The sequence below is a fragment of the Lampetra planeri genome, chromosome 12 (assembly GCF_965212315.1).
Source record: "Lampetra planeri chromosome 12, kcLamPlan1.2.h2, whole genome shotgun sequence".
Classification (NCBI taxonomy): Eukaryota; Metazoa; Chordata; class Hyperoartia; order Petromyzontiformes; family Petromyzontidae; genus Lampetra; species Lampetra planeri.
The window spans coordinates 5,241,410-5,257,776 of NC_136118.1; the positions used below are offsets into that span (position 1 = coordinate 5,241,410).

General features: G+C 44.1%; 1 protein-coding gene across 1 annotated transcript; it reads right to left on the reverse strand.

The window, feature by feature from the left end:
* Positions 1–170: 170 nt before the first annotated feature.
* On the reverse strand, positions 171–9,245 carry LOC144721557 (hexokinase-4-like). Its single transcript, XM_078599264.1, has 7 exons — positions 9,087–9,245; positions 8,827–8,922; positions 8,176–8,275; positions 6,875–7,058; positions 3,790–3,945; positions 2,301–2,540; positions 171–1,354 (listed from the first exon to the last, which is right to left on the reverse strand). Exons 1-7 carry the CDS (start codon positions 9,153–9,155, stop codon positions 1,210–1,212), a joined length of 990 nt encoding a protein of 329 aa, XP_078455390.1. The 5' UTR covers positions 9,156–9,245; the 3' UTR covers positions 171–1,209.
* Between the last annotated feature and the right edge of the window lie 7,122 nt (positions 9,246–16,367).

Below are 16,367 nucleotides of genomic sequence, written 5' to 3' on the forward strand. Positions count from 1 at the left end.
TGTGGAATGGCTGACAACATTGAACATCCAACTGTCGCCTGTTGCTTTTTTTCAAATGCCATACACAAGAAGGAAAAGAACAGTCCAGTGTTATTTTAAACCCATACACATTGAAAGGCATTTCTCAAGGGACAGCACGTCAATATTGTATGTACACTATGAGAGAAGTGTTTAGTTACATGATGTTGCCGTTTATTTTTTTTTAAATGAAAAACGCAATTTATGTAAATGCACCGGAAGCAGCTCAATCTACAATGTTTCGGTAGTAATGTAATTTAATAAACACGTCGATTAACATAACCAAAGTCTACGAATGTATATTCCATACACAAATCATATGCACATCGGCACCAAGAGGGCTTAATCTTCTTTTGAGGACTGTATTTTGCCCCCCCCAACCCCCTGAATTCTAATACCCCCCCTCCACTTGATTGAAGAGGAAACATTTTTTGGAGCTCAACCCCAGATAGCTCCGGCTGAAATTAAGCCCGATTGTAGGCAGTTGCGTCAAATTCCTCAAGTGAAATCTCCCCATAGCTCACACTGATTCACGTCACAAACCAAGGGCAAATGTAAATTTGACGCAACCGGCCACCAATCAATAAGTGATAGCTACTTGTTCTACAAAGTAGTCTTTTTGCTTTAAACATTTGGCTAAACAGCTAAACATACACCTAATGAGTACAAATACAAAACCAATCGACCTTCCCATCCGCCCGCCCCCAAAATATTCTCAAGCGTGTGAGGTTGGCTTAGCGCTTGTCAGCAAAGTGAGCCCAGTTTGTGAACATGGTGTCTCAGTGAGGTCTGTAGTTGGTGCCTGCTGTCCACTGCGCTCAAGATAACAGACACCTCCGAAATGCCGGTCAAGTTATCCGTTGGAGCAAGAGATTACAACACCACTAGAAGAGTGGCGAAATAAACTTAAATGTATTCTAAAAGGTCAAAATGCTTTCGCGAACAAACATTACGAATGACATTAAAGTGGAAAACCTGTTCAAAACCCATCCGATGACGCTACCATTTTGTGTATATTTAAGTTTACGTCACGGCTCGCTTTCTTACAGCGGAGTTGTACGGCTCTTGCAGTGAGGGCTCTCGCAGGAGACCTCCACATTATACATTCCGTGTGATAACTTGTCCGGCATTTCAGGTAAAGTGTCTAACAGCTTGACCCGCAGTCCGCTGTCCTGGGCTTGTACACGTGCCTCAGCGCTGTATCCTCATGGCCAGCTTGCACGCCACGGCAGAGATGAGTGCAGCCCCACGTCCATTGCCTTCCTCCGACTGCAGGAAGGTGACATCGCACTTGGGCGCCAGCTGCTTCATCGTCGTCGCAATTTGATGCTTGAACCTGCACCGTGAACACACCCGCAGCAGTTGGATGAAATTAAAGCTGAGAGTATGAAGTCGATTAATCGACTCGGCTGAACGTTATAGTCGACAGACTACTTTTTTTTTGCGGTGGTTTACTCGGGCCACGCTTGTGAGTGGCGCGCTGATTATGATGATGACATTGTGAAACTACCCTGTCCAGTGATGCACACAACAGAAGTAAGACGGTTCTTGAGCATGAACAGGGAGTCTTTTTTCTCTGTTTTTTTTAGTCAACATCACGGATAGCATGGGGTCAAGTATTTCCAGACAACTGTGGCAGCAGGGAAGAATGAGTGACCTCTCACTGAGGCGAAGTTGACTGGAGGCTTCTGACAAGAGTGCCTTGTTCATAATCAACGTTTTTGGGTTAGATCGCGTTATTTATAAATGTGTCGTAACCCTCCGCCACCCGACACGGCCAATCAGTAAAAAAGTGTCACGTTGACAAAAGACAAATATTTCACTGCTTTAGCCCACCGGTGTGTTGAAGCGTGAAACTACAACATTCACAAATGCCAAAAACGTTGATTATGATTAATATTGGTCGCGAAAGCCTACGTGTTAAAGAGTGCCTTGGTTGCTGCTGAATCGAAGAGTACGTGAAGGGGGGTAGATAGAAACAGCAGGTATTTTTTTCTCACCTGAAGACGGCCGCTTGTGTTGCGACTGAAACGTCGTATTTTATTTTATACATTTTTCTATCTACGTGACCAGAGAGTATAGAGGAGAAGTGGGCAGGTCCATAGAAGTGATGATCGACGTTTAAGCTGCAGATTATAAAATAACGACACTTGTAAAAAAAAAAAGTGCCATTGAAATAGACGTACGTGTGGCAGAAGTCGACTGCTTCGTGGAAATGAGCGCGCCTGAAATCACAAGAGCGAGGGCCGGTGTGCGAGCGAGCGAGCTGCTCTCATTCTCACTGTGGGTGCAGCTTGTACACGGAGCCATCCACTCCTACGGTGATCTCGAGCTGCTCCAGGCTGCCGTTCTCACGAATCTTGTTGACGACCGCTGCCATGCCCGCTGCGCAGAGGGAGGCCGCGCGTCGCGACACCGCCTGGCAGGAGCGCCGTACCAGCCGGCATTCTGCCTCCGTGGGCTGCAGACCCAGCCCCAGCAGCACGTTCAGCGTTTGCTTCATCTCCGCGCCGTCATCGCTGCTGGCGAAATCATTAAACGCACCACACAACACGATTTGAGGGTCGAGGTGAAGGGTAAAGGTGTCGGCACTGGCACGGCCGTCGTTGGGATGGCCCGCTTCGTCGGTGGACAGTTGTTTGCTCTTTTACACCTGCTCAAGGTGATTTTATGAAGATGAAGTTGCAGCCCTGACGTTGATTGCCAACTCCACCGTTCGTGGAAGCATTTCCCCACTCGAGGGAGGCGTAAATAATCCCTTCCGTATGGGAATGTGACCAAGTCTTATGCGCTGTACCCACCAGACATGCACCGCCAATCAACTGCGTTGCATCAATTTATATTGCCGATTGGGGATTTAAGAAACTTTCTCATTGTTACAACTACCGTGAAGGTGGACCAGCAAACCTGCGGTTTGCAAGTCCAGTGAGTTGACGGTTGCATCATGGCAGCAACCTGATTTGAGGCTATTTTAAGCACTACGGTAGACTATCTGGGGCAGTGGCCGGGTGAATTGGAGGTCAGAGCGCTGAGCTGCCACTGTTGATAACCTGGATTTAAATTCAGGCAGCCAGCCACCTGTGATTACCAAGTTCTATCGTATCCTAAGTTGATGGTCTCAGCCCACTCACCGGTGACTACAAAAAAACCGATCACATTACATTTGGTTCTGTATTTAATGTGGCTAAAGCCAGGTCTGAGAATGAAATATAGACACTATGGGAACCTCATTTGCCAGTAAAAATATGATAATTGGTTTTTTACCCTTCTATCTGGCAACAAAACTGACACCTTTTTACAAGGAGTCATGTTTGCATAAACCGTAATACTTGCAGTCATAATACAAACAAAAGAACATAACTCTGATAATGTGCACTGTCCTTGAAGTTGATTGGTCCACACCCGAGACAGCTTTCCTTAGAGCCTAGTCTCACATGTGAGACTAGGCTCTAAGGACATTATCAGGGTAAAAAAACAATTATCATGAAATATACACGTTTAATCTCATTGTGATGGGCATTACTCTAATGGCAAAGCGATTGGAAACATGCTGCCCTCTACTTGGCTGAACAGGTCTCATAAAAACATTTCAGAAGTAGTTCTGAAATATGCACTTTTGTGGGCCATTCTCTACACAAAGGGTTGTATTGTTCTCCGATTGTGCCGAATTGATACTTTGGCTTTACACCGATGACACAATTGAGATAAATTAGCCTAGCAAGAATGCTGTGAGGTGATGGTGGTAGAGCTCATTGAAATGCCATTACTCACCTCTCGATTTGGGACACATATTTGGTTTCAAACTTGAAGTGCGTCTGCAGCTTCTCCGAGGCCTTTCCTCCGAAGAGCAGCCCCTGGTTGGTGAGCTTCATGACCAGCAGCCTCACCAACTCGCCCATGTACTTTCCAGATATTAGCTTTTCAAACCTGGGAATATTGAAAGGCAAAGCTCATTAAATAGTTGAGAAGCTCTCATAAACGCAGGGTACAAAGTATAGGTGGGACACTGTTGTCACACAATATCATGTTTTAACATGTGTTAACATTGCATAAGTGTGATAAATTCCATGTCATTAAGAAATTATGCTAACTGAGTGCATTTTACGCTTTGGATCCAGCATGTTTTCTTAATTATTTTCTCGAATCATCGTTAGTGAATGTTATACTGATCGTGTTTTGCAATACTGATGTCATCATAAATCGAAAGGAGACTTTTAAACTCCGAACTTTGACTACCTTAAGTAGACAATGTTAGTTGCTTACAGTCAATCTTGATTGCTCCAAAAATAGTCAAAAGACAATCAATAAGCACAGGTTTTTAACAATAATTCAGTGATATACATTCTACACGAATATTTAACCACTTGTCACCCAATGTATTTCACTGTTATGAAAATAATTGAGTACATTTGTTATTTGCACCAATCTTATTGAGCATGGATATGTGTGTTTGTGAGTGGCTCTGAGGTTTGTACATTCCCATTGCAATTTTTTTTTTAAAATTCTCAATAGTTCGCCATTGCTTGCAAGAGCTGCATCCTAGAAGAGGTTTAACCATTACGTACATATTGATCCATTATGCCATGTGAGCTTCAGGCCATGTACTATGCTGACCACACCTAATCTCATTTACAATCGCCACTTATAAACATTATTATTATACCATAAAGAGATAACTCATTCAACATAAAAGAAAAAAAAATCTACTTTGTGATTCAATGACTTGTCGCAAATTGGTGTCACGGTTTTATTCAACAATCTATTTGTTTGCCATTGTGGTGAATGTAGCACCCGTTTATAGCTGTCAGGGTCATGACAAAACATTTACAAACAATACATTTAAACTCTGATTAGTAATTTATTTCACGCTCGATTAGATGCGTGTGTCTTGATTGCAAGATTCGATTTTAATGATTTTAATAGAAACGATAGATGTAATGTTCTGCAGACAAATTTATATAATAGAGTGCTGCGGTGGAAATGTTAACTCCCTCGCCTGGAAGGTTCGATCCCGACCCTAACGCCTGTATATTTGGAGTTTGCGTGTTCTCTCTGTAGTCGCGTGGATTTTTCTCCGGGTCCTTTGATATTTCCCTCCATATTTACAAACATCTGTTGAGAGTATTTGGCTGCTATACATTTTCATATGATCAGCCACTTCGTTGAGCTATCATTTGTGGCCAGGTCGCTTATGAAAAAAAGCTCTATATCTCAGTGGGCCTTACGTGGTCAAATAAAACATTGTTTAGTTTTAAATATAAATAGGTGGTTGGTGTGATCGCGATGACACATGTTGCAGGCAATCACTCTATCACCTTTTCTCTTTAAGTTGCAGCACTTTTATAAGCTGAATTATATCGAACGCAACTCTAAAATGTTCACAATAATACCATTGAAGATACTTTGTGAATGTAACTTCACGAAATTGAAGTTATACACTAAATTTACCAGATGGCAAAATATTGCAAGAAGCTTCCATTTGTAGTGGACAAAGCACTCTACTTGTTAGGACCGAGCAGCTGCATTTGATGGTCGCTCGAAATTCAGTTCTGTGAACCATCTGCTGCTGTTTTTCAGCCGCTATATATACCGGCCTGTAAGTGCAGGTGATTGGCAAAAAAGCTAAATAAACAACGCAATTCCTTGCTGAGACGGCAATCAATCTTCTGTACGGTGGCTGATGATGATTTTAGATACACGTTTTATGCTTTATGTTGCAATATGTTCATATCTCTGGGTGATGGTATTTAACTTTCTGCCAAATGTAAAGTCCAGTCGATAACTTTTTTGTGGTGGGTTTTGAATATGTTAGCGTTTTAAGTGAAGTTTAGATTAATATTTGTTTTTGTTGTGGAAATGTGCAAGAATATTTGTTGTTGTACAAAAGCAGGTCAAACGCATTGACGTTTATATGGGGCTGCGTTTCAGTGATTAGCGCACTCAGCAATGAACTTAGCAACCTGAGCTCAATTCCCGGCCACGGTTAACATCAGTGGTATGTGATAACTCAACTGGTATTGGGATGCTTCCTTCAACCTGCACTGGCAAGTGTGGTGAAGTATGGTCAAATAAACCCCATGACTGCATGGTATGGGGAGACTTTCATCCAGCAGCAGATTGCAGTATTTTTTTTTATTTTATGTCACCGTTAATGCCAATCTGATAATCACCTTAATTTCAGGATCAAGTAACCTAAAGTTACTGCATGTTACACTTTTTGTTTTGATAGCTTCAACGCACCCCAGAAACCAATGGCGGAGCCAGGATTTTCAGTTAGGGGGGCAACCCCTCCAGCAATGAAAAATGATAGAGGAGTTGTTAGTAAGTAAGGACTTGTCCCTTGCTTTTTATTCGACGCGTGTGCGGCGATGGCATAGCCATCGATCGAGGGTCGAATTAGAACCGCGTTATGTGATCGGCATCGCGCTCGCTGAAGGTGTTTGCCTTCAGGGAAGTCGTGTACTGTATACGCAACTGCGCACAATTCTGAGTCACTTATAACTGCTTTGCCGTTATTTATTGCCAATTATGGACTCAGACTATTCTCCTATCATCTCATAGAGTCCCTGGCACATAATAATATGCTACACAGTGGCAGTGGGGGTCGCAAAATGCCGATTTATTACTAATAAACCCCAATGATCCGATCGAAATGAGGGATTTCGATCGGATCATTGGGGGGGGGGGGGGGGCGCGTGAAGCACCAAAAAAGCCACGGCCCTCCAATTAACCACACCCGAAGTCCACAGGTCTTGAATGTTTCGGCATTTGTGGTTACGAGCAGCAGCTTCTCCATTGCCCTAACTCTCCCAAACCCTCGTCAGTTACTGGCGGGTCGGTGGTGCTAGGCTCTCACAGCTGCTGGCCGGGGTTGTTTGAGGTCTCGTCCACCTTGCGGTCGTACTCCAGGCGCAGGTCCTCGAGTTCGCCGCTGTCCCCGAAGGCCCCCCACTCCATGTTGATGCACATGCGGCCCTCGTCCCCCTCCACCAGATCCACGTTGCGCATCTCCTCCATGTAGCATGTGTTGCACCCCGTGCCTGCACGCGCATGCATGCAGGCACGCGCCGCCGCGGTAAGTTTTATGGGGGTGGTGGGGGGGCCTTGGATAGTTTCAGGGACCCCTTGCTGTGAATTCAATTCCTTCCGTTTGCTGTTTTTACCGCCACCTATGCCACGTGACAAACATTCTTTGGTGACTAACCATGGTTATTTCAGATCTGCTTTTTAAAACGTGATATGCCCCTGTACAACAAACAAATATTGGTTGGTGGTATACAATTATGAAGCTAAATCACAGTTTAAAACAAACAAAATTATAAAAATTTTGATTCTACCACTCTCAGCCTCTGTTTTTGCAAAGAAGGCATATTGCCTTAAGTGCCGCCTGTTATATAGATATTTTATTTTATAACCGTGTTATTGGCACATAACATACGGTGAGCGTATGGCTCTCATGATCAAATTACTGCTACCGTATTGCATTTCAATCATAAAGCTGCATATATGAAATATGGGGCCCTCAGCTGTGGCCCATAAAGCCCATGCGTGCACGCACGCACATGGACACCGTCAACCGAGAGCAGCAAGGCTGCGTGGTAATAATGGCCCTACGTAGGCTCTGGTTCATTGTCACTGGCACGAGTGCAGGTGGAGTGTTTGAATTGCTGTCGGTTTTACATTCAGAAGGGTCGCGGGTGAAGATGCAGCCGAGCAATTTTTCCGCTCACGTCACTGCTGCCAGAAGGGCTTCCACTCGAGTTAGCTCTAGAGCTAGCTCCAGTGGGAGCCCTTCTCGAGCGTATTTTGGCATACTCTTCCACGCTGGTCAGACGTCTTGCAATAGGCAGGAGTCCCCACACTTTACGCTAACAAGCTCGTCATGCTCCTTGACTAACAGTAGTTTAGTCATTTTTAATGCTGGGTTGACAGAAGTGAGGCAGCAACTTTGGACTGTAGTTACTCGGTGATTAATGTGACACGAGTAAATGTGAATGTTAGTACAAATACGTATAACCCATTTTAAAAAAAATTGCTTTGGAAAGATACTAACTGATAATAAAGATGACCCGATAACATCTACCTCGGTACTTGAATTGTTATTAACTGCTTAATCACGTACATTTGTAAAAGGTGCAGGGGTCATGCTCATCTTACCCACAATCATTCCAATCTCCGTGTTGTGATCCTCATAGTAGCACGAGATCATGGTCGCGACCGTGTCATTCACCATGGCCACCACGTTCATATCAAAGTCCTGGCCAGGAGTAAAATTATTCACATTTCTAGATTTGAAGCTTTCGTGACTGCAAGGAATCATCTTCTTAGGTTTTTCACATTTATTCACATTGGCCCTCCTCAAGCCTGCATCGTGACCTCATTTTAAATTAAGGGGGAGGGGGTGTATACAATAACTCAGGGGGGTTACAATGCAGTCAATGTTAAATTAACTTTAAACGAATATTAAATGGTGAAGAGAATAATTAACTAATTTTTTTGTATAGATGATACCGTGTTGGCAGTGGTGCACAAGCACAACAAATATCTCAACACGTTCGTTCGCAACACTGCCTTGACAAAAAAAGGATATAATAGGTGACGTTTCGGGCACTGGGCCTTCTTTACAGCACAAAGACAGGCCAGAGGTAAAGTCACTCCTCAGGGCTGGGCTCAATCAATCTAATCGATTTTTTCGTGCCAATATTGCCCTCAATAAAGCCGTCATCTGTGCACATCGCAGCGGAACGGGAACGGTGCAGGTGCATGGAGCAATTCAATGCGCCGTTGTTTAACTGTGCAGACTTTTACCCCTCGTCGCTTGATTGCCTCTCGAAGCAGTTCCACCACGTTGTTTCCCTCCGCTCCTGTTGCCGTAAACCCTTTTGTCCAGTTTATAAGGATTCCCTGCAACAACAAAAACAACAGCATCTTCAACTTATGTCCAACACGGTCCCTTTGAGTATTGCAAGTTGCAGTTGTACGTACGTACGTTGAAATCCTTTCGCACCGTACGTAGGCAACCGTGCTAATCGGAGGTGCATGGCAGTTTTTGCCTGTGGTAGGCTCACCTTGTCCAGATCCACGTGTTTAACTGGGAAGGAGAAGGTGAAGCCCAGAGGTAGTTTCTTGTGCTTCATGTTGAGTTTGTCCAGGTAGTTGGCAATGCACTCTGCTATGTAGTCAAACAACTGTGGAATATCAAAGCGAGTAACACAAACGCATTGTCTTCCACAGGGCATAGCAGTGGACAGCTCGTGAACACCCACGGTACCTTACCGTACTTCCGGATTGGTTATGTTGTGTGACTATTCACACAATTGAGGGATGGAGGTGCGACGCTTACAAAAGCGTGGGGAGGACAGATGGTACATCTGCCAGCCATCTCAGTCAGTTAACCCAAAACACTTTTAACACCTCACCAGGTCTCAAAGTGCACCTCGCCTGGCACAAACGCTTTGGTTGATCTATTTGTGATATTGTTATTATTTTGTTATTGTTATTTTTTTTTATTTGTTCTATCTACGTGGCTTTACCGAAAGACCCAAAGAATATGTTCTAATTATCACTAAATGGTGAATGACGACTGTTTTGTTGTTGTGTTTCCAGTGTGTCAGTATCCAGCACATGTTTGTTGTGTTTGTTTCCAGTATGGGTGTGTCAGTGGGTTATTGTATGGGTTATCATGAGCACTAACAGTGGCAAATACCTGACCCGGTCCTGGGTCTCCTCCAGGTCGAATCAGCTTCAAATGAGTAGCTGGTGCAGTGTATAAAACATCAGCACTGGGGAGACAAAGGCGGCTGAGCATGGTGGTGGCCACACCACCCCCTCCTGTGCCGTGCTTGCTCACACAAGTCCTCGCTAACAGCACTTTATCCAACAGTCTGTTAAAGGCTATACGGGGGATCTTTGTCTTGCATTAGCAATGCCACCCAGCCAGCCAGGTAACCTCAGTATATCTCCATAATGTTTAATGTGAAAACTGATGCTTGTTCTTCAGAGGTAAAATTGGCATTGTGATAATGTTAACCGTGGTATTATCTTGACTCCATCATTATGTCATCACTTATGGTATTGTTTACGTGCGATTCAGGAAAAGACAACGGGGTTTTGTCAGCTATGTGCTGTCCGTTTTCCCTGTAGGTCGATCTCTCTGTGTAAACTGCACGAACCATTTCACGCATCATTTAATATGTTGACATCGGAACAAGCGCATTTGGCTCGTGAGACTTCTGTTCCCTTAACTGAACTGCTCACGCGACATTAGGCAAAACAAAGCTTGCCTGTGGAGATGGAGAGTGTGTGGTGCATGTGCTGGGTTATGAGTGGAAATATTTTTTAAAGGACTAAAAGCATACATGAGCAGAACCCCATTCTGTCTTCACATCATGCTACTATAAAACAAATTTATATGCTTTGAGTTTCCGGGCTGGCTGCTGAGTCGGCTCATCTCCACCCTAACAATAATTATCTTGTTAGTGGCTGCGGGCCGTTGCCACCGAAACTAGCTGGGTAACTGGTTAAATACAATTTTCCATGTAATAAATAAGTATTGCATTGGAAGGGTGTAAGCAGTTCTAAAGTCGTAATAATAGATGGCGACACTGAAGAGGTGAGAGTAACGAATACAGAAGACTGACACGGTTAATTTAAAATTGATCTCACTCTTCAATTTGCGCTCCTATTAATGCAACTCTTTTTCCAGAATATTCTTTTAAAGCTGTAGAATATAAAACAAAAAGTTCAATACGTACTTTATTGCCATTTTATTATTACATAACAACGCAGATTACTTTTAGTGTTTCAAGTACATTGATTTTGAGAAGATTGTGCAAATGACAGATGTCTTTTATTTTACAATGCACAGCAATGGCTTCTCTAGTTGTATAAATAAATACATAAACGGAACTCCTTTGCAGAACTATTTTATCAAGTGGCATTTGTTTCCACAAGCAAACTCTCAATGCATAATACAGTTTTTTGTTGGGTTAGATCCCATAAATATAGAAATGTGTCGTTAAACCCGCCACCGCCCGACACAGCCAATTAGTAAGGTTTGTCAGGTAAACAGAACATGCCAATTCGTTACTACTGTCGGCCGGGAGTGGTAATTACGGTCATGGCTGCATGACATAATGCCTTATTATAAGGGGGGCGTATCTGAGGTAAAGGTGATTCAGTCGAGAAGCTCCGGGAACAAGCTCGAAGGTTCTGGAAAGGGGGCGTGGCCAGAGGTGGAACTTCGTGGCTGTTGCGGGTCCTGGGTCCTGGCTGCGTCGCTGCTCGTCATCATCTCTCCATCTCCAACCACGTGGCTGATCTTCTGGAAGACTCTCCGTCGCCGTCGCCACGCTGATCGAACAGCTTAACGTTGTGTCCGACGAGCCGGGGGAGATGCCAATGGAGAGTGTGCGCCAGGAGGACTGTATTGTGCCGCCCACAGTTTCAGAACCCCTAACCGACGTGGCCCGTGATCTCGTCGAACGCGCGGAGTCGCTGACTGAGACGGAAGCCATGACACCTGCGAAGCCGGCAGTGAAACCACCTTCTTTGGGGTTCTAGGCTGAGCCCACGTCTTCTGTCAAAGATGCGAAGACTGTCCCCATGGACGGACCGGCGTCGAGGACTCGGTCCAAATGTTTCAAATTTAGATAACACCGTTGGTTGCGTGTGTATGTGGAGATTGAGGAGGTTACACTCACGTGTTTTATAGAAGGATTTTTTTGTTTCTTCTCTTCTTCCCCTCTCTGTTCCTATTGTTGTTCTCTTACCTCTCTGGATTGCTGGTTGAATCCTTCCCTTTTATTGCAGATCGGTCTGCCCTATTCAGAATTGTTTTTGTTATATTGTTCCAGTTATGGCGGAACTTTTTCTGCCTCACGTGTGTTTGGTTATTATTGTTAGCCAGGACGGCTATCTTTTAACCACGGTGGGGAGGAGGGGGGGTGTGATGTAATGACAGGGTGACACCTGTCGGCCGGGAGTGGTAATTACGGTCATGGCTGCGTTACATAATGGCTTATTATATGGGGGGCATATCTGGGATAAAGGTAAAAGGCGAAGTCAGTCGAGAAGCTCCGGGAACCAGCTCGAAGGTTTTGGAAAAGGGGCGTGGCCAGAGGTGGAGTTTGGCCGCGCTGGGGCAGATATAAGAGGGCCCGAACCAGAGGTTCGTGGCTGTTGCGGGTCCTGGGTCCTAGCTGCATCGCTACTCGTCGTCATCTCTTCGTCTCCGACCACGTGGCTGATCTTCTGGAAGACTCCCTCCGTCGCCGTCGCCACACTCGTCAAACAGCTTGCGTAGCGAAGCCGGAGATGGGGCTACGTGTTAGGATCGCCTATGTGTAGCTGCGTTACGTAATGTATTGCCCAGTGTGCTCTTAATAAATAAGAAGCCTTCTTCTCGATGTGTCTCGGAAGTCGCTCACTACACTACTACAGCACACCGGTGTGTTGGAGAGCCAAGCCACAACATTTACAATCTATTTACGACGTTTCGCCAGTAATTACAACAAAGTTTCATCAGGCGACAGCCAGATTTGTGGAGAAGTCTAACTGCTTCGTTCCTTAAAAACTCTGGATGGGTATGATCTTCTGGGTCTCGTCAGCAAGAATTAGGGGTGCCACGGTGTCGAGATTTTATCTCCCTCGCCTGGTATGGAGGTCATGGGTTCGATCCCGACCCTGACGCCTGTATATTTTGATATTGCATATTCTCCCCATAGTCACGTGGATGTTTCTCACAGCCCTCCAGTTTTCCCCTCCACATTTAGAAACATGCATTTAGAGTATTTGTCTGCTATAATTGTCCACCTGATAAGCCACCTCATAGAGCTATATCATTTGTGACCAGGTCGCTTCTGACAAATACCTAATCGCTCAGTGGGCTCTAACTGGTAATTTGTTTTTATTGTGGTTTAATAGAATCTGGCAAATGCTGTTGGATTTACTGATGTTTTTGGCATATAAATTATGGGACTCCATTCAGGGCAAACATCGAAAAGCAATACTTTACACAAATCCGTTATGGCACATTCACTACTGACCATCTCTGCAGTGCCCGTCATGACGTCCTCGGGGATGCAGTAGAGCTCATTCTTGGTCTCCACCCTCCACTCGCCCTCCTCGTTCTGTCCCACTTTCACGAGGATAACTCGGAAGTTTGTTCCACCCAGGTCCAGCGCTAAGAAGTCACCCACCTCTGCAAAGGAGGTTCACACCAGGGCCCGGTATGAGCCATATCCATAGACACAGCAGGTACAGTACAGATACTGTTAATTGAAAAAGGGAATAAAAAGTTGAACCCGTAGGCGTTCGCGACCAGTATTATTCATAATAAAGGCTTTTGGGTTAGATCGCGTAAGTATAAATGCGTCGCAACCCTCCACCACCCGACACGGCCAATCAGTGAAAAATGTGTCACGTTAACAAAACGCCAATTAGTTACTCCTTCAGCCCACCGGTGTATTTGAAGAGTGAATCCACAACATTTAGAATTTTAGTACGATGTTTCTCTGGTAATTGCATACAGCATCTTCGGGCGATTTGCCAGAATCGTGAAGCCATCCACCTGCTTCCGGTCTTAAATAATTCAGGATCACAAGGCGGATGTGGAGGGGTATTGTAATCAGTTAATTAGTATGTGATTCCTCTATAAGGAAATGTAATATGTATTAATTAATTATAATATGCTTCCAGGCTGCGCTAAGTCTGTAGCTATCAGAGCGGTTAAAATTATTGGTATTTCTCTCGATTTCGATGGATTCTCTAATTAGTATTGGCCAGTTATAATTAGTTTTGCATAACACTTCAACGTTATCAAAATCAATTGAGTGTCCTTGTTGGCAAGCATGCTCTGCCACTGCTGACAGAGAATTTAATGTTCCTTTGGTGTTCTTTTAGTCTTACGCTAATGTTACGTCCCGTCTGTCCAATATATAATTTACCGCATAAGCAATTGATCCGATACACACCTTATTATGAGGGAATAAAAAGCATCCGAACGCACGGATTCTAAAACATTTTTTTAACGTGCGTTTGTCCTTCGGAAGTAATTCATCAGCAATGATCGCATTACCTTCAAAGTTGCACAACGACATTGTCACTTGGCGCATGATGCGAAGGTGTCATGTGTGATGACGTCATCGGGAGGGGGTAGGTGACATGACATCCTTGCCTTGGCCGGTAAGGCTTATCCTCCACGTGCACGAATTTATCTCCATATTTTGATCATTGTGGCTGGATTTCTCTAGCGAAAATGTCTAATAGCAACGCAAATTTATTCGGAACCCTTCGTTTACACTGGATCTTCTTTATGAAAGTTATCGTGTACCCCCATTATAGATCGACATACGAACAGACCGAATGTGTTCAATCAACATTAAACCTCAACTGCAAAGGCTTAAAACAAATAATTTCCAGAGCTCACCAGAGCCGTCAGGGGTGGAGCGGACGTAGGTGGGCAGCATTTTCACACTGGCTTCCTGGTGGGTCTCCAGCCGAAGCCCTCGCTCCATCTCCCTGCGCATCCTGTGCATCACCTCCTCCAGCTCCTGTTGGTCCAGCACAAACTCCAGCAGCAGCTGCTCCACCTGCAGCCCCGCACGCCCAGACAACAGACATACACACACACACCGTTGCAGCATTCGCAATCCACTTCAGCAACATCCGTGTAGCTCCTTACTCTTAAAATTCCTTCCCTTTATTACTGCTAACCTACATAATGCACGGGCATAATATGACTTTGAGACCCACCCCCCTCCTACGCATTCCACAAGTAGTGACTAATCCCATAAATATGCAAAATTCCTCTGTTGATATGCAAATTCCTTTGTCAAGGCGCCCTTCCTCCCCTAACCCAGCTTAAATATACGCTGCCAAGCTTGGTGGTGTTCATTCAGACGCTGTCTTTCCGACAGACCTGTTCTTCACCTGAGGACGGCTGCTTGCGTTGTGGCCGAAACGTCGTGAGAATTGTATTTTATTATGTTTTATTTTTATTATTTTATTATTTCCCTTCTACGTGACTTTACCGAAAGAACCAAGAAGAACATCCATGTGCTGTTGACTCCCTGCGCCTGTTTATGCTCATGCATTGAATCCCATTCATGGCACCATCCAGCGACCATTGCTTTCGAGCGAAACTCCCCCGTCAATCTACGCTGAGTATGAGGTCGCTCTTTCTCCCCAGCTGGGCCCGATTGGAAAGTTATCTGTGCTCTTGACTTCCTGCCCTCGTTCAAATTCAGACTGAAGATCTTCCTGTTGTTACTCTTCCTATGACTGACTGCCTCATTCCCCTTATTATAGATTTGCGCATTGTCTCTGTACCGTGTATTGAGATTCAATTGCACTTAAATTATATATGAAGTATTTGAATTGTACGATATAAACAAGCAAAATTTTTTTTTTCAAAGGTCAAGAACCTCCCAAAAAGTTATCAGAAATAGGACAGGAGCTGAAGATGTTTCCGTTGACTAATTTCCATTATTTTTTCGTGTTACATTTTGAAGGCATAAGTTACCATCCAATGTATTTAAACAAATATAACTTCTAATGTTCCTTTGAATATCCTTGATCCCAATGTATTCATAAACATAAAGGTATCACCATGAATGTGCAAAGCATTAACCATCTCGGATGAACTTAACAAAGAAAGATCTGAAGATTCGTTGAAGATACATGTGCTGCTGGATAAAGGCCTCGCTCTACCATTGCCATACAACACAGTCTCACGATGCGACAACCAATATCTCTCCTGTGCAGAAGCCCGTCTCAATGCTTCATCTGCATGGTGGCTGACCTCTCAGGCATCTTTTCTCCTTTGGATGTAATTCTATCACCAGCTTCGTCCATTAGCCATCATCGCGACTCATGATGTATACTGCCTAAGCTACTTACTTTCCTTATTTTTCAATGTGAAGTTTACCGTTCGTGTTTGTTCCATGATCCATATATTCCTCTTTCTGCATCAGTGTAAATCCAAACACACAACTCTCCATACTTATCTGTGCAGTTTAAAGCTTCTTTCCCTATTTTATTTGTCATTCATGTTTCTAACCCAAATGTCATAAGCATGTAATGTATACTGATTGCTCATAATTTCTTGGAGTGCACTAGTATGATGCCATTTATTATCAAATTAAGCTTTCCAAAAGTACTACATCCTACTCTCATTCACACCTTAATCTAATTTTTTACTTGGATCTGCCTTAGATACTTACCATAGATATGCATATCCTGCTGCAAGCTTATCGTGTGTATATTGTGCCAATCTCTGTATCCTTCTTCATTGGTTATTTGTAATTAACTACATCATCAGCAATTCTGTAATGGTGCATCCTTTCTCC